This window comes from Phascolarctos cinereus, unplaced genomic scaffold (assembly GCF_003287225.1).
Source record: "Phascolarctos cinereus isolate Bilbo 61053 unplaced genomic scaffold, phaCin_HiC Scaffold_5;HRSCAF=322, whole genome shotgun sequence".
NCBI lineage: Eukaryota > Metazoa > Chordata > Mammalia > Diprotodontia > Phascolarctidae > Phascolarctos > Phascolarctos cinereus.
In genome coordinates this window covers 303,543,393-303,561,762 of record NW_027555958.1, presented here as the reverse complement: position 1 = coordinate 303,561,762, position 18,370 = coordinate 303,543,393, and the positions used below count along the sequence as shown (strand labels likewise).

The 18,370-nt window shown below is 43.0% G+C and overlaps 1 protein-coding gene across 1 annotated transcript in view; it reads right to left on the bottom strand.

The window, feature by feature from the left end:
- Positions 1 to 2,464: 2,464 nt before the first annotated feature.
- Positions 2,465 to 18,370, bottom strand: part of ODAD4 (outer dynein arm docking complex subunit 4) — a 52,241-nt gene continuing 36,335 nt past the window's right edge. The window contains exons 9-12 of the mRNA XM_020972645.2: positions 15,859 to 16,055; positions 14,492 to 14,592; positions 8,719 to 8,803; positions 2,465 to 2,852 (exon numbers count right to left, since the gene is read on the bottom strand). Of these exons, the coding sequence (XP_020828304.1) occupies positions 2,599 to 2,852; positions 8,719 to 8,803; positions 14,492 to 14,592; positions 15,859 to 16,055 (637 nt within the window). The 3' untranslated portion in view covers positions 2,465 to 2,598. The remainder of the gene's footprint in view (positions 2,853 to 8,718; positions 8,804 to 14,491; positions 14,593 to 15,858; positions 16,056 to 18,370) is intronic.

Here is an 18,370-nt window from a genome sequence, read left to right as displayed (position 1 = left end):
TCAGCTCCATTCCCCAAGAGCCTGGCCCTGGGAGGGGCAGCTGCTTCCCGAGCTTCTGGCCCACAGACTGAGGGGGAATCCAGTGGCTGATCAGAGAGGGACTGCAGGGATCTCTTTGCCAGTGCTGAGGCAGGAATCTCTTGCTTTGCCCGTGTGTGGATCTGGTCACAGTTCTGGGTGGCAGTGCTGGGGTGAGGAGGAGCGCTGGAGTGGTGGAGCTTGTAGTGGCTGTGGAGAGGAACCCCTCCTCACAGTTATGGGACAGAAAGGAATACTTACGGTCACAGGCCAGGAAAGGAGTAAACACCTCGCCCCTTATCATACCACCTTGGAAGAACTGAAAATTTACAGGTCCCTACAAGTATCTCTGAAAACAGCTACACAAACCCCTGAAGCTTGGGACAGTACACTCTCCACATTGGAAGCAGACTCTTACCTTAACACAGAGTTTAAAACTCAAGTAATTGGCTGGGATCATGAGCAAGCAGCGCAAAAAGAGTCAGACTATATTATCTTACTTTGGTGAAAAAAAGATCAAAATATACAACCAGAAGAAGACAACAAATCAAAGCTCCTACATCCAAAGCCTCCAAGAAAAATATGAGTCAGTCCCAGGCCTTGGAAGAGCTCAAAAGGGATTTTGAGAAGCAAGTAAGGGAAGTAGAGGAAAAACTGGGAAGAGAAATGAGAGTGATGCAAGGAGACCCAAAAAAATACTGAAGAAAATAACACCTTAAAAAACAGCCTAACCCAAATGGCAAAAGAGGTCCAAAAAGCCAATGAGGAGAAAAATGCCCTAAAAAGAAAAATTGGCCAAATGGAAAAGGAAGTCCAAAAGATTACTGAAGAAAATACTTCCTTAAAAATTAGAATAGAGCAATTGGAAGATAGTGACTTTATGAGAAATCAAGACACAGCAAACAAATCCAAAAGAATGAAAAATTAGAAAACAATGTGAAATATCTCATTGGAAAAACAACTGACCTGGAAAATAGATCCAGGAGAGAGAATTTAAAAATTATTGGACTATCTGAAAGCCATGATCAAAAAAAGAGCCTAGACATCATCTTTCAAGAAATTATCAAGGAAAACTGCCCTGATATTTAGAACCAGAGGGCAAAATAGAAATTGAAAGAATCCACAGATCTCCTCCTGAAAGAGATCCCCAAAGGAAAACTCCTAGGAATATTGTAGCCAAATTCCAGAGTTCCCAGGTCAAGGAGAAAATATTACAAGCTGCCAGAAGGAAACAATTCAAGTACTGTGGAAACACAATCAGGATAACACAAGATTTAGCAGCTTCTACATTAAAGGACCACAGGGCATGGAATATAATATTCCAGAGGGCAAAGGAGATAGGATTACAACCAAGAATCACCTACCCAGCAAAACTGAGTATAATCCTTCAGGGGAAAAAATGGTCATTCAGTGAAATAGAGGACTTTCAAGCATTCCTGATGAAAAGACCAGAGCTAAACAGAAAATTTGACTTTCAAATACAGGACTCCAGTGGAACATGAAGAGGTAAACAGGAAAGAGAAATCATAAGAGACTTATTAAGATTGAACTGTTTACATTCCTGCATGGAAAGATGATATTTGTAACTCATGAGAACTTTGTCAGTATTAGGGTAGTTGAAGGAAAAAAATTGTATATGTATGTATATATAGATAGTAGAGGGCACAGGGTGAGTTGAAGATTAAGGGGTCATATCTGGAGAACAAAATTAAGGGATGAGAGAGGATGATACTCAGAGAAGAAAGGGAGAGGTAGAATGGGGTAAATTATCTCACAAAAAAAACAGGAAAGAAAAGTCTCTCACAGTGGAGGGGAAACAGGGGAAGGTGAGAGGGAATGAGGGAATCTTATTCTCATAGGATTTGGCTTAAGGAGAGAATAACATACACATTCAATTGGGTATGGAAATCTGTCTTACCCTACAGGAAAATAGGGGGAGAAGGGGACAAGAGAGCAGGGGGTGATAGAGAGGAGGGCAGATTGGGAAAGAGGGTAATCAGAAGCAAATACTTCTTAGGAGGGACAGGGTCAAAAGAAAGAATAGAATAAATGGGAGGGCAGGATAGGATTAAGGGAAATAGAGTTAGTTTTTCACAACATGTCTACTAAGGAAGTGTTTTGCATAACTGTACATGTACAACCTATGTTGAGTTGCTTGCCTTTTTAATGAGGGGTGGGTGGGGAGGGAGGAAGGGAGAAAATTTGGAACTCAAAGTTTTAAAAACACATGTTTTAAAAAAAATGTTTTCACATTCAACTGGGAAATAAGAAATACAGGAAATGGGGTACAGAAGTCTATCCTGTTCTACAGGAAAATAGAAGGGGAAGGGGATAAGAGAAGGGACGGGGGAGAGATAGAAGAGAAGGCAGACCAGGGGAAGGGGTATTCAGAATGCATGCCATCTTGGGGTGGGTGGGGGGAGGGGTGAGAAATTTGGAACTCAAAAACTTGTGGAAATTTAATTAAAATTAGGAAAATAAAGGAAAAAAAATTACAATCCATTTAGAAGTGAGTCCCTAGGATCTAGAATGTTTCCTTCCAAGCCCCAACACTCAGAAATGGAGTGCATACTACTCATCTTATTCAGCATTTTCACCTTCTGTTTCTTCTTCCCCCTCTTCTTCCTCCTCCTCTTCTTCCTCCTCCTCTGGTTCAATTTCCTCCCTCTTCATCCCTTGACTTTCTCCACTCTGGTTCTCATTCTCTCTTTTTGTATCATCTTTTATTTTTACCTTCTTTCCCTCTTTCCCATCCCTCTCTGTTTCTGAGTCATCCATGTCCCCCTTTTCTTTTTGCTCATTTTCCCCAACCTCAGGATCCTCATATATTTCATCTAAAAAGGCAAAAGAAAAGAAAAGAAAAGAAAAGATTCATTAAGCTCAATTGCCAGGCAGAGAAAACCAATCTGTAACCTCAGGGTCAATACTGTTGAGAAGTGCATCTTATGAGACAGAAGACACACCCAGAAGAACAGATATTTTAGTAGAACTCTAGTTGAGATTCATCTATATTTCCTGTCTAAGAACTTAATGCCTGTGTGGGTATGAGAGGACAAGTGTGCATGTGGGGGAGGGGCAGGGTACAGGAGAAAGGGATAGGATCATAGCCCCTAGGGCTGGAAGGGATCTTAGGGGTCACTCAGTCCAACCTTTTCATTTTAAGAGTGAAGCAAATGAAGCCTAGAGAAGTGATTTGCTCATAAATGGCCAAGCTGTGATTCAAACTCAGGTCCTCTGACGTCAAATCCCATCCCCTTGCAATTCCAGCATGTTCCCGGGTTGTTGCATTTCATTTGCTGTACTCTTTAACTTCTCTGAATGAGAGGAATCCCTAAGATGTGTATTGATCATTGAGTGGGAAGCTTTGGGTGGAATATGAGCTGCCAGCCAAAAAAGCAGTGGAACGAGTAAGTCTTACAGGAGCGCTGTCAATCCCAAGAGATCCTTTGCCAAAAAGCCTGTGCACCTTCTATTTCTGGGCCGCCCTTCTCTGGGACACCCATCACAGGCTCTCAGGAATTTCAATGGAGATAACTTGGAAGTCTCGTCCTCCCATGGCCTCAGGGAAGACTAAAACGTGCTCGTGTGCTGCCACCTTCAGTCCCAAGAAGCAAGTGCAGGATAAACGCTCTGGTTTGGCAGAAAGAGCCTGGTGACTCTTTATTCTTCATGGATTCTTTTAAAAAATTGTGCATACTCTTTGCAGCAATGCCACTTCTAGGTCTGTATCCCAAAGAGATCATAAAAATGGGAAAAAGATCGACATGTACAAAAATATTTACAGCAGCTCTTTTTGTGGTGGCAAAGAATTGGAAACTGAGGGGATGCCCATCAATTGGGGAATGGCTGAACAAGTTGTGGTCTATGAATGTAATGGAATACTATTGTGCTGTAAGAAATGATGAGCAGGCAGACTTCAGAAAAACCTGGAAGACTTGTATGGTCTGATGCTGAGTGAAGTGAGCAGAACCAAGAGAACACTGTACACAGTAACAGCCACATTGTTCGATGACTGACCTTAATAGACTCAGCTCTTCTCAGCAATGCAAGGATCTAAGAAAACTCCAAAAACTCATGATGGAAAATGCTATCCATATCCAGAAAAAGAACCATGGAGTGTGAATGCAGATCAAAGCATACTATTTGCTCCCCTTTTCTTTTGTTGATTTGTTTTATTTCTTCTTTCCTGGGGTTCTTCCCATTAGTTCTAATTCTTCTATACATCATGACTAATGTGAAAATATGCTTAATATGAATATATAAGTAGAGCCTATATCAGATTGCATGCAGTCTTGGGGAGGAGGGGGAGAAAATTAAAAATTCAAAATCTTATGGAAGTGAATGTTGAAAACTAAAAATAATTTAAAATTTAAAAAAATCAACAACAACAAAAAAGGATCTCATCAGAAGGCTTATAAAAACTATGGTTTCATCATCTTCACCCTCATCCAGTCTCACAGGAGAAGGAAGGGAAGTCCATTCCCAAGCACCTATATCTTACAGGTGACTCTCCTTTAGACTTGCAACGTTTCTCAGGGTAGCCCAGCTGCTCTCCAGCAAGAAAGCTGAGCCCCCTTTTTTGTGGGGTCCACTTCTCAGTGAATGTGTTGGCTTTGCCTAGGGGAGAGCAGTGGGGATCCTACTCTGGTTTCAGGCACCTTGGCAACAAAGCTACTTGTTCCGATTAGGCTATAAGCATCTAGCTAGGCAACATTCTTGGTTCCCTGTGTGATAAGACACACAATATCCTGTCTTCTATGCTTATCTGCTCGAACAGTAGGAGGAATTAACAGCGGGCTCTGGCTGATCCACATCCTCATGACCCTGTAGTATTACACTCTGTTACAACTTTACAAACAAACACATTGCCAAATTCCTCAGCTGGCTGTCCCACTGGGGCATCTCAAAATGGACTTGGGCCCCAAACCAAATGCACGTTTTCCCCCTAAACTGATCTCTCTCCCCAACATCCCTATTTTGGTGAGGGCATCATTACTCTTCCCATCAGATGGATCATCTTCCAATCACAGAATTTATTCCAATCATATCTGAAGGCATCTAGATAGTGTAGTGGTTAGTGCACTAGACTTGGGAGTCACAAAAACTTCAGTTTCAATCACAACTCGGACATTTATTAGATGAGTGACCCTGGAAGTCATTTAACTTCTGATTGCCTCAGTTTCCTCATCTATAAAATTGAGATAGTAACACCTACCCCACAAGGTTGTTGTAAGGATCCAATGAGAAAACATACATAAAGCACTTTGTAAATGCCATTATTGTTATCATCATACCCAGCTTCCAGCCTCAGAGCCACCCCTCACATCTCATCAGTTCCCAAATCTTGTCAATTCTACTTCTACATCTCTCACAGTTGTCCCACATCCATCCTTGGCGCCTTTTGGCTGGAATGCTGCTGCAGTAGCCCACTAAATGCTCTCCCTCCCTACCTCCATCAAGAAGCCTCCATGTCTCCCTATTGTCTCTGGGATAAATAGAAACTCCCATTTGGCATTTAAAGCCCCTCCAAGCCTGGCTGTAGCTGATGTTCCCAAATTTATCATGCTCTCCTTCATACACTCTATGTTCCAGGCAAATTGGCCTCCTTGCTGCTTACCATCCATAAGATTCCACCTCCCACCTTTGCACAGACTGTCCCCCATGCACCTCCTCCTCTAGATTCTAGATTCCTTCAAGGCCCAGCTCGTGAGCCATAAGACTTATCCTTATCCACCCCATTGTTAATGCTCTTTCCCACACACTGTAAATTACTCAGCATTTATTCCACATATATTTCATTCTTAAAAATGATTGTAATGCATGTTTTCCCCAAGTAGAATGTAAGCAACTTGAGGCCAGGGATTGTTCCACTTCTGTTTTTGATTCCCCAGAGCCTTGTACAATGCATAGTCAAATGGATCTGCCATCTCACTGATTCTGTTCCCTCCAATGGTGCAAATCAAAACCAATCCATACTCGTTTGTCATGTGCAGCTCTCATCCACGTCCTCCTGAAAGCTGACCTCATGGGCTTCACCCAAGGCACTGGGCGTGTCTACTGTCACCTCCTGCTCAGCCTGTTTTCTCTTCTAGTCATATGATTCTTTGATAACATCCTCATTGGTCACACCATGGGCCTTTCCTCTGCCCTCTGTGTGATAATCATCCTTGGCTCTTCTGAAGCAGTGGTATTCAACATCTCATTGCCATCAAACAACACTGATAAAATGTTAGTATTGAAAAGACGATAAAACCTGAGGTCGGTAAAAGAGCTCTGCAACATCCCGAAAGCGATCTAGCCTGTTCTCTCCCCTTCCCACGCTGAGTCCAGCATGCTATCCATCTGTACCATCAGTCTCAGGTACACATACTGCTGGGAAAGTTCTCCAGGGTGTCCATCCAAATGCATGCTGAAATCCAGGCAGTTGCCTTTTCTCCTCTACTTGGTCTTCCCTTGATCAATGGGCCAGACAAAGTCCTTGGGATTGCAGATCTCTTCCCGCAGGCTCTGCACTGTCTTGAGGCCCAATGTTATCTGCAAACAGGGGAACCTGGAGGACCCCCAACATTCCCCAAGAATCAATCCTTCCTCAACACAGCTTTGGCTCTACATCACCTGCATCATGGTGGCAAATACCTTTGGGGGACTACATCTATCTCCATGTTTTATGTCTTGCCTGATGTTTACTAGCAGAGGGTCAATGAACAGGGTTACTTCTGTCATTCCATCTTCTGAACTCCTGAACGATCTTGATGTGTGGATAACAAGTATGATGGGAACATAAATTGTCTGTATCTTTCATTTAACTATTTAATTGTGGTATGGCAAAGACATGGTTTATTGTTGCATAATGCTTGTGAAAATCTTCTTCCTTATGACTCATAAAGATTTTATGGGGACAAGATAGGGTAAGGATAGGGACTGTTCCTGTAATTGCACTGGTTTAGGAAATATCCGGGTAAGAAATCTCCCTCTACCAATGCAGGGCAGTATCTTTTTCCCAACTTAGAGTCTTAGAGAGAGCACTGAGGAGTTAAGTGACTTGTCCAGGATCACATAGCCAGTATGTATCAGAGGTGAAACCTGAACCCAGGTCTTCCTGGTTTTGAAGCCAGTTCTCTATCCACTGCCATTGCTGCCTTAACACACACATATATACATATGTACACACTCACACACACACACACACACACACGGAAGAGCAGAAATAGAGGCCAACAGTTACCGATCTTTCAAGTAGATTTTTTTAATATTAAAGTCTGAGTTTTTCCCCATACTTTTGGTATTTTCCTTCAGATACCTTGTATGTTGTCTTTCAATGACCTCACAAATATATCACCTCCAGCACAGAGCTTTTCTCTGTATACTCTACTGGATCTAACCTGGCTGTTTTTCCTGTCTTCATTCTCTCTTTTGTGCCATTAAGGCACCTCAGGGATTGCCATGATAGGTGTGATGGTTCTACTATTCTTGATGGAGAAAACTGTGATGAAATTTTTTTTTCAAATCTTTTCCATTTTTCTTCTATTTGCAGTCTTCTTTCCGTAGTTATCCTTGAATATCATTTGGATGACCTTGCTTAGAGCTATATTGCCAAGTTTTCTTCAAATTGTTTTTCTGCTCCATTACTTCTGACTTCTGAAATGTTGCTAGCCATAACCTCATGGCACACAGTAGGCATAAATAAATGCTTGTTGAAAGAATGTTGTGTGATAGAATAATGACACCGGGGCCTATGGGCACCCAGGCTGGGCCACACATCCCGCAGACCTGATTCTGTCCTTGTGGATATAAGTGCCACCTCTGCCCCTCATGAGCTACAATTTGGTAGGGATAAAAGGCAGGCCAAGAGAATGCCCAGGGGACTGCTCTCACTGTTGGGGGACAAGAAGTTGTTTTAACCTTCAAGCCTATTACAGTATGCTGTAGCAGCCTGGCCTCCCTTTACTCACAGAATGGATTTCATTGCAGCTTACATATGGCCAGGGAATGAGCCACTTCCCACCACCCCTACCCCCACCCCTCTGTCCTCATCGTACTGTATTAATCTCATTCTACAAGTATCGACTCCTCCATGACCTGTAGATGTGAGGATGGATGGAGGCTGCCAAGTACATAATGGTCATAGAGTAAGATTTCCCATTTGTATGATGCTTTCTAGTTACAAAGACGTTTTAATACATGATCTAGTTTCATGGTAAGAGCTGGCTTTTGGAGTCATTAGACCTGGGTTTAAATACTGACTGTGCCACTATGACCGTGGCCAGTTCACCCTCCTCTCCAAATTTCAGTTTCCTCTCCTAGAAAATGAAGAAGTTGAACCAGCTTTTTTCTGAGGTCCCTAACGGCTCTGATTCTACAATTCTATGCTTTGAAAAAGACCATGCATGGGAAGAGTCTGAGGTCCCCTCCCTGGCTAGTTCCCCAGCATCAGATGGGCCAGAAGAAAACACCTGAGGTTGCTGATCAGAAACTAGGCCTAAAGGCTCAAGGGTTGTGGCCAGCCTCTTTGACTAATGCCACTATAAGACTGGTCTAGGCCTGACAGAAGAGAAAGCAGAGGGAGAACACAGCAACCAACAACCTCTTTGGGGAAAGAGAACATAAAACAATTGGTCGGGGACCAGAAATAAAGCCTTCTTTCCTCTTCCCACTCCCTCTGACCCCAAGAGCTCTCTCTAGGTTTCCAGGAACTCCCACCTTTGTCTTTCTTGCCTTTGCCACTGTCAGAGCTTCGAGTCGCTCTCAGTTCTTCAATGATGCCCTTGTTGGCATCATCCAAGGCCTAGAGGTAGCAGAAGTAACTGGTAAGAATTAATGACCGTATATTAATTGTCAACCCCAAACAGCTGCTAGTCCTACCCAATTATTCTAGCCATCCATCCCCCTCTCAACTTTTCCCCTAATATAAACCCCATCCACAAAGAAAACCTTCCCTGATTAACAAGCCCCAATATGCCCCCTTCCCCACCATCCCAACCTACCACCCAATGCTGATTACTACTTTTTTTTTTCTGTATCCCCTTGGTACTCATGTTTAGTGTATACCAGTCAACCGTCAATTATTCACCACTATGCACTATCTTATGTGAATCCTCCACAGAAGCTCTGTGTCGCTGTCTCTTTATGGCAAGGAAATTAGCTCTGGTAGGGTCTAACAAGCTAGAAATAAGAAAGCTTCAGTAGGCCCAGCAACAGCTCATGGCTGCTCTCGGGGGACCAGTCCAGCCAAGGCAGAAAGGCTTAGGTTGGCCTGGAGTTGATGAATTCTTTGTTCAGGGTGACCCACAACCCAAATACAAATTGTTAAATGATTTATACAGCCCCTTCTACTTCCATGGTAACAGTGCAAAAGTAATGGTACCAAGAAGAAAGGAGGCAGAGGGTACCAAGAATCACACTGTTCAGATCATTTAGAAACATTCATTTAACTGCATTTATTTCCTACTTATCCTGAATATGGTTTGCCTGTAGTTGTTTGCTTGTTGTCTCTCCCCCCACCTCTTGGATTGTGAACTCCTTGAGGGCAGGGGTTGCCTTTTACCTCTTTTTGTATCCCCATCTCTTAGAACAATGATGCACACAGTAGGTGCTTTAAAAACCATTGCTTGATTGACTTTACTCTGAATGCCCAGCTAGGTTCTTGGCTCCTCCCTCAGGCTTCTGCCTGACTAGCAGCATGATGGGCACAAGAAAGCGCTGGATCAGTCAAAGCTGTCTGCTTTCCCTGCTTGTAATGTCCTAAGTAAACCCTCCCTTTGTACACTAACGGATGGACTGTGAGAGCTTCGTTTCATTCTGATTTTGAACCTTAGCTCTCAGCCCAGCCTGAGCCACACCCAACCTACTGCACATGAATGCATGCTTGTACTAATAACGAGAGGCTACCCCAATCAACTTGATGAGCTTATGATTGTATTCCATACACTGGGAACAGATTGCTTTTGGCTGTTGCAGATCAATTAGCCATGAAGGGATTGACTCATATTGTGGGTCACAGCCACAGTGAAAAGGGGGGGGGTGTCAAATTGCAATTGTTCTTGTCCCTTCCACTCCCTTTGTCCCTACCTCTGCTTTTCAGAAAACAGACCAGAGAACAGCAAAACTAGGGACTAAAGTTCCAGAGTGAAAACCTCTCCATCCCCAGCTCCTAATGGCTACACTGAAGCAGAGGCACACAGCAGTTGCATGAGCTCCCAAACATGTGGCCTAGGAGTAGAGTTCCTGAACCACTGTCTCTTTGAAAAAGGAAGGGGGACTTCCCAGACAATGGTGAGTACCCAAGAGTCCTGGAATCCACCCTTCTAAGAAGAGATAGGGGAGTACTAAGTCCCTTAGGAGAAGGGCACCCTTTTACTCACCTCTCTGGAGACCTAAACATAAACCATATTTCAGTTATTTTCTGAGACTTCCTAGAGGGAACTCCAGATGGGGTCAAAACAGGCTAACAATTTAGGATGTATGTTGGGGGGAGGGTGTCACTCCTAAAACTGTTATCTTGGATGGTACAAATGGGCACTGTGATGGACCGGGCCTTGAATAACATAAGATCAGGCTAGATTAAGTCTGGGAAGTTACACAGCTCTTTCAACGATATGATACTAAGCTGTTTGCTGATATAAGAAACTATCTTTTCAATACCACTCTTTTGAGAGGTGTTATAAGACTAGGAATTATCGAACACCTTGACCACTAAAAAGCAATAGTGAGAAGCATGGTGGGTACAAGTAGTCAGCTGTAACCAAGAGTCTGCTGGAGCCATCTCATACAAGTTCACAGACAGCCAAGTGTTTTCAGTGTGAGTATTTATACTTCAAAAATCAACAAATGCTACAATCAGGGCTTGGTGTATTGTTTTGTTGATTGTCTGGACTTAAAAAAGTGATGGAAAAAACATCAATACTGCAGATGAAATTTAAAAGTGTGTCCTGAGCCCATACAGCTGGTTGTTAAGAATTTACCAGTATGCCCCTAGCTATAATACATTAACAATGATAACTTCCATATAAAACGTGGCATAAAAGATAACATCTAGGACATGTATTTATGTAGCAAGCAGAAAAGGGGAAAGGAATAGCACAAAATGTGAAGTGGTATCCATGAAATGTTTAAAGCCCTAGAAGAAGGCCTCTAGTGCAATGTGCAGATCTTCTATGGAAGATTTGTGAAAGGTCATAGAAAAGATTTGCATGGGATAAGAAAGCGTGAATAGGCTGTGGTCTGCATCCATGGATGAAGTACTAATATCAGTGAGATCATGAGTCCACTGACATACGTCAAGATATAAACATAAAACATATATAATCCAGAAATAAATTACATTTAGTTAGGCATGCACTGTTCTTTGTTGGGGGTATTTTGGTCACTGTAACACATTTCTTTTCTAATGCTGCTTGTCTCAGGCTGACATCATGTAAATGAAATTTACAGTCTTTAAGCACACACCATCTGATGGCAGAAGAATTCGAATGGCCCAGAAACTTACCAGGTAATGGGGGGAGATTGGCTGAAATTCAAAATGTTCCTCCAAAAATAACTATATGAGGCATAGACCAACATCTCACACCCCATGTCAAGATACTGTTTAAATGGGTATATGATTTAGATATAAAGGGTGATATCATAAGCAAATTAGGACAGCAATGAATAGTTTACCTGTCAGATCTATAGAGAAGGGAAGAATTTATGACCAAACAAGAGAACATTATGGATAATTTTGATTGCATTAAATTAAAAAGTTTTTGAACAAACAAAACCAATAAAACCAAGATTAGAAGGAAAGCAGAAAGCTGGGAAACAATTTTTACAGCAATTTACAATTTTTCTGATAAAGGCCTCATTTCTCAAATATATAGAGAACTGAGTCAAATTTATAAGAATACAAGTCATTCCCCAAATGATAAGTGGTCAAAGGATACAGGCAGTTTTAAGATGAAGAAATTAAAGCTATCTATAGTCACAAGGAAAAATGCTCTAAATCATTGATTAGAGAAATGCAAATTAAGACAAATCTGAGATGCCACCTTATACCTATCTGATTGGCTAACATGATAGAAAAGGAAAATGATAAATGTTGGAGAAGATGTGGGAAATTTGAAACACTAATGCATTGTTGATGGAGTTGTAAAATGATCCAACCATCCCAGAGAGTAATTTGGATCTATGCCCAAAGGGCTATGAAACTGTGAATACCCTTTGATCCAGTAATAGCATTTCTAGGTTTGTGTCCCACAAAAAGATAATAAAAAAGGGAAAAGGACCCACATTGTAAAAAATATATATATTTATAGCAGCTTTTTTTGTGGTGGCAAAGAAATGCAAATTGGAGGGATGCCCATCAACTGGGAAATGGCTGAACAAGTTGTAGTATATGAATGTAATGGAATACTATTGTTCTAATAAGAAATGATGAGCAGGTGGACTTCAGAAAAACCTGGAAAGACTTACATGAATTGATGCTAACTGAAGTGAGCAGAACAAGGAAAACATTGTACATAGTAACAGTAACACTGCCCTGATCAACTATGATAGTTCTTCTCAGCAATACAATGGTCCAAGATAATTCCAAAAGACTCATGGTGGAAAATGCTATCCACATCCAGAGAAAGAACTATAGAGTCTGAATGCAGATTGAAGCATATTATTTTCACTTTTTTTCTTTTCATTTTTTCTTTCTCATGTTTTTCCCTTTTGTTCTGATTCTTCTTTCACAACATGACTAATGTGGAAATATATTTAACATGATTATACACGTATAACCTATATCAGATTGCTTGCTATTTTAGAGGGGAGGCAGAGAGAAAAATTTGGAACTCAAAATCTTACAAAAATGAATGTTGAAAACTATCTTTACATATCATTGGAAAAAAACAAAATACTATTAGGTGCAAAAAAGAAAAGAAATAATTACATGGTCCTACAGTCTCAATTAGACTATAAAATTCCCACTGAAATGAACTGCATTCTCCATTAAACTGAGCTGTCTCTACACTTCCCCATCCCCATTTATCCAACAAACATATTCAGGCGGATGCCAGACTAATTTTCCTGTTGTTGTAGTTGTTGTTTAGTTGTTTCAGTTGGGTCCCACTCTTCATGATCCCATTTGGGGTTTTCTTGGCAAAGATTCTGGAGTGGCTTATTATTTCCTTCTCCAGCTCATTTTACAGATGAGGAGACTAAGGCAAACAGGGTTAAGTAATTTGTCCAGGGTCACCCAGCTAGTGTCTGAGGCCAGATTCTAATTCAGGAAGATAAGTCTTCCTGACTCCAGGCTGGGCACTCTATCCACTGAGCCACCTAGCTGCCTAATCTTCCTAAACTGACACTACTTTTGTAGTACTTCCCTTCATCGGCTCTTCCTTGCCTGACTCCCCCTGGGCCTGGCTTTCAAGGCTCTCTGGAATCCATCCTGCTTCTACAATCCTACTTCTTCTTACCACCAACCTTCTATTCCCCACTCCCCACTGTTGCTCCCCAAATTCTACCTAAAATGAGAGATTTGAACTAGATGACCACAAAGGTCCATCCCAATCTAGTCTGTGGTACTATGATTCTATCCTTCCGTGACCAATTTAAAGCCCACCTCCTCCAGTCAGCCTGCCAGTAAACATTTATTAGGTACCTGCTATGTGCCAGGCACTGTGCTAAATACTGGAATTATTTCTTCTCCATGAAGACTTCCCCAACTACCTCCAGCTATTTCTCACATTTTTTCATATCTCTGGTGTACTAATTATTATCTATCCAGCACTTCATGATATACTGTCATTCTTCATTCTCATCATTCTGTACCTAAATCTTGTCTCCCTAACTGCAGTATAAGCTCCTTGAGAATAAAAATGAAATCTTGTCCTTATGTCCCATGTGATACCTAGTGTAGAATTAGTACATGGTAGATGGTGCAGTGGAAAGAGTGGCCTGCCTGGAGTCAGGAAGACTCATCTTCCTGAATTCAAATCCAAGACACTTACTAGCTCAGACATTTCCTAGCTGTGTGATCCTCAGCAAGTCACTTAACTCTATCTGCCTCAGTTTCCTTATGTGTAAAATGAGCTTGAGAAGGAAATGGCAAACCACTCCAGTATCTTTGCCAAGAAAACCCCAAATAGGGTCATGAAGAGTCAGATAAGGCCAACAAGAAGAAAAGTAAAGGGGGCAGCTAGGTGTCGCAGTGGATAGAGTGGACCTGAGTTAAAACCCAGCCTCAGACACTTGACACTTACTAGCTGTGTAACCCTGGGCAAGTCACTTAATCCCGACTGCCTTACCAAAAAGCAAAAAAAAGAAAAAAAGAAAAGTATAGAATAGCTGACTGCTTGAAGTGGATCAATCAACAAGCATTTATTAAGTTCCTACTATGTGCTAGGAAGTAGGAGTGCAGAAACAATGGGAGTGGAAAAATGCAAGGCTGGTCTGCTGGCACCCCTTTTTTACCCTTTCTGGATGTCAGAAGCAGGAGGGGTAGGCTTACACTGATGATGGCGTTCTGGGCCTCATCGTTGTGGACAAGCTTTGCCCTCTCCAAGGCTTTCTCAAAGTTGCTCACGGCAGCCTCATAGTCTTTCAGCTTAACTGTAAAGAAAGGGGAGAATGGGAAGTGGTTATTAACAACAGACAGCACCATGTCGACCCTGTGGCTCCCACAGTCTGATTCGCAGGTCGGGTCATCCATTGCTTGGTACTAAGGACTTAGCATGTTGCACCAAGATGGCTACTGGGGGGCCAAAAGCAGGGGAAGACGCAGAACTGCCTTCAAGAAAACTGGATTAATACAGTTGGCCTCTTCATCAGCAAGCTAGGTGGCACCATCCTTTTCCCAAGTCTTTGACCTAAGGAGTCATAGTGCTGGAGAAGCCTTAGAGATGATTCCATCCAGCCCCCTCACTTTACAAATCTGAGGAAACAAAGATAAAGTAACTTGCTCAGAATCACTCAGCTCATGAGTGGCACAGCTTGCTGTTGCACCCAGGTGTCCCAAGCCCAAAGCCAGTGTACTTGTCCCCTGCTCCCCCCTGCTTCCCATCCCCTCCCCACCCCCACTTGGCAAACTGAAGCTGACCAGGAGCAAATCCACTGTGTAGAAAAGGAGGCTGGCAGAGAATGGCTGGGCTCCCCACTGTCTCAGGATTCGGTTCATTCTGAGAGTCCCATAGCCTGCAGAGAGGAGGGCAGCGCTGCCTCCTCCCCTCACCCCACCTCGTGCTGTCCCTTAGCACTCATCACCCCATGTTCCTTGGCACTTGAGTGTGGCCCTCTGAGTGCTCTCCAGACATGTCTGTGTGTCCCTCCATCTGAGCTCCCTGCCTGACTGTGAGTCCCCTGAGTGCAAGAGCTCTTTCCTTGGCCTGGGTGAGCCTCCTGGCCAGGGATGGGCACAAGGGGGACTGAAAACAGACACCCAATGACAAAGGAAGTGTATGGGGCTAGGGGAGGGGGCGGCGGCATTTATGAGACTTGGCACTTGTTTTTCATTGCCTTATGACTCCTTTTACCTGTTGTTTTTTTTTTTATCCAATTTAAATCCCCCCAATTAGACTGTATACGCTCCATGAGGGCAGGGACCCTTTCTTCCCCTCTTCACTCCCCCTCCCTCCAAGCCCATCGTACCCTGCATACAGCAGTTACTTAATTATTAGTTGACTAAGTTTGGATCATTCCAGCCAGAGACATGAGGCCATGGGATAGTGTCCAGTCAGAGTGAGACTGGACAACCCTAAGTGGGCAACACCATGAGATGGCCCAAAGGACATTAAGCCTGGTCAGGACAGTTTGATGGCATACACAGGAGCTGTGGCTTGCATCACAGGGGAAAGGGAAGCTTGGGGTATCTGCCTGTACCTTGTGCCTGGGCCACCAGAACACTGGCATTGAGTTGCCACTCAACATCACCCTCCTCTTCAGCACACGCCTGAGACTTCTCCCCATACTCCTGAGCCTCCCAAGGCCGGTTGAGTTCCAGGTAGCAGCGGCCGATCTCATGGAACAGCCAGGTCTTCTCCAGGCTGGTTTTTGCTAGCGGGATCTTCTCCTCCCACCTGAGAAAAGGCCAGCGTGAGGGGACAAGCTTCTTGCCCTCAGCCCTCTCCCATATCTGCAGGACCCTGGAGTCATGTTAAATCTCATCAGTCCAGCTCCAGAAGCCAAGTGAATAATCATTAAACACCACTGAGTGTTACAATAGGGAATGTGATCTCTTGCTTTCAGATAAAACAAAACTTACCCTGTAGGGCAAATAATTTCTCCTCTTTTTAAAGAACTGCAGAGAAAAGAGAGATTCTAAATTCCTTACTTAGCTATTCTATTATCATATGTTTCTTTAGGAAGTTCTTTCTGAAATCTAACAAACTTCTTGCGGCTATAGAACATGCTCATTTCTGCATATTCTATTCTCAGAGGAAGAAAGAATAATCAGTGGGTCCCCTTCCTGTGAAAAAGCTCCTTTTACAAATATGAAAACAATCCTTCATTTTCCCAGTTACCCAGGCTCAAAATCTTGTGCTTATCTTTGACTCTCCCCCCTTCTTCACCCCAAACCCGACCAATTATGAACTCTAGGTAATTCTACATCATAAATATCTTTCAAATCTGCTCCCCCCACTTCCTAGTTCCTCTGCTACCGCCCAGGTTCAGAACCTCAATGCCATCAATGCAGTAACAGCCTAATTGGCTTTCTTCTCTCTGCTCACAGCCATTCTGCATTTCATAACACTTCTAGGGATGGAAGATACTGAGACAATAAGCAGCTCACATTTCTAAACCACCTGAAGGTTTGCAAAGTGCCTTCCTCACAGTAAGATAGGGATTTTAAGTACTCTCTTTGCTCAGTGGAGTTAAATGACTTGCCCAAGATAACAAGTAGTGAGTGTTAGAGCCAGGATTCAAACTTAGGTCTGTCTGAAAAAGAAGAAAACTGCTTAACTATGTAGCAGTGGTGGTCTGGTGCGGTGAGCAGGACTGTTGAGCCATTCCTATTTGCCCCTCTCACTCTACTACTGATCCATTGTCCAGATGGGTTTCCCAGTGCGAACACTCTTCCTCTGCTCTAAGGAGCTGTATAAAGAATGTGTAATTTTCCCTCTCTCTCTCTCTCTGTCTCTCCCTCCCTTCATCTCTCTCTCTCTCTTTTATTTTTTATTTTTATTTTTTTGGCTAGGCAATGGGGTTAAGTGACTTGCCCAAGGTCACACAGCTAGTGAGTGTCTGAGGCTGAATCTGAACTCAGGTCTTCCTGAATCCAGGGCCAGTGCTCTATCCACTGCGCTACCTAGCTGCCCCTCTCTGCCTCTCTTTCTCTGTCTCTGTCTCTGTCTGTCTCTCAGTTCTGTGCCCCTAACCAGAGAGAGAGCTCTGGTTAAACTGTATTAGCGCTCTCTTCTCTCTCTCTCTTCTCTCTCTCTCTCTCTCTCTCTCTCTCTCTGTCTCTCTGTCCTTTGAGAATGCACCCTTCTCAATTGTCTTCTTTCAATATTTATTTCCAATAAATACACCCAGACTTGTGGTTAAAACTCATTAAGATGCAGTAAACATTTAAAACAAAGAAAGGTAAAAAGACTTTTCTTACGTCTTAAAGGAAGGGCTTTAGTTTTCTACGAAAGGGTAAAGAAAATACAGGATTAGCACTTTGAAGTTTCTAGTCTGGGGAGTTTTCCTCAGCATCTGTCGCTCCTGATGTTCTTCATCCTAGGGTCTCAGCCTCTTTACTTACTCCTTGCAGTCACCCCTGCTCTTCCAGTTCTACAAACCTCATGGCCTCTCTTGTGTCAGCTCATGGTCCCACTGCAGCCCTCAGCTGAGGCACTACTGTACTCTTTCAGAAAGAGAAGGAACCTTTATCCTAGCACTGACAGAAATTGCTGAGGTCTGTCATCTCCCATGCAAGTGAAAGAATTAGGGTCATCCCAGTAAGCTAGTGCCCTATTAGGATTAGTCTTTCCTTTTTCTTCCACTGAGAGCCGAGTTGGCTCAGTGAGAAACTTCACCCTAACCTATGGGGTCCATCCAGAACATTTCCCAAGTCTTCATCTCTCCAGTGGGTCCAAGCAAATGTTGCACTGGAGGCAAGCTCTCTATCCTTATGAACTGCTTGGAAGCTTTTCTGGCCTTCTCATAAGCAAAGGAGCTTCTCAGATGCTTTATAAGGTACAAATGATCCACTGAAATCTGAAAGGAGCTCATTCTTTTTTAGATGCCAATGCAACCTTTTACTTAGTCCCCAAACTAGCTGTCTCCCTAGTCTAATATAAAGAGTGCTGGATTTGTAGTCAAAGAACCTGGGTTCAAATCCTGGTTCTTCCCACTAACCTGTATAATCTTGGGCAAGTCACTTAACCTTGCTGGGTTTCAGCTTTCA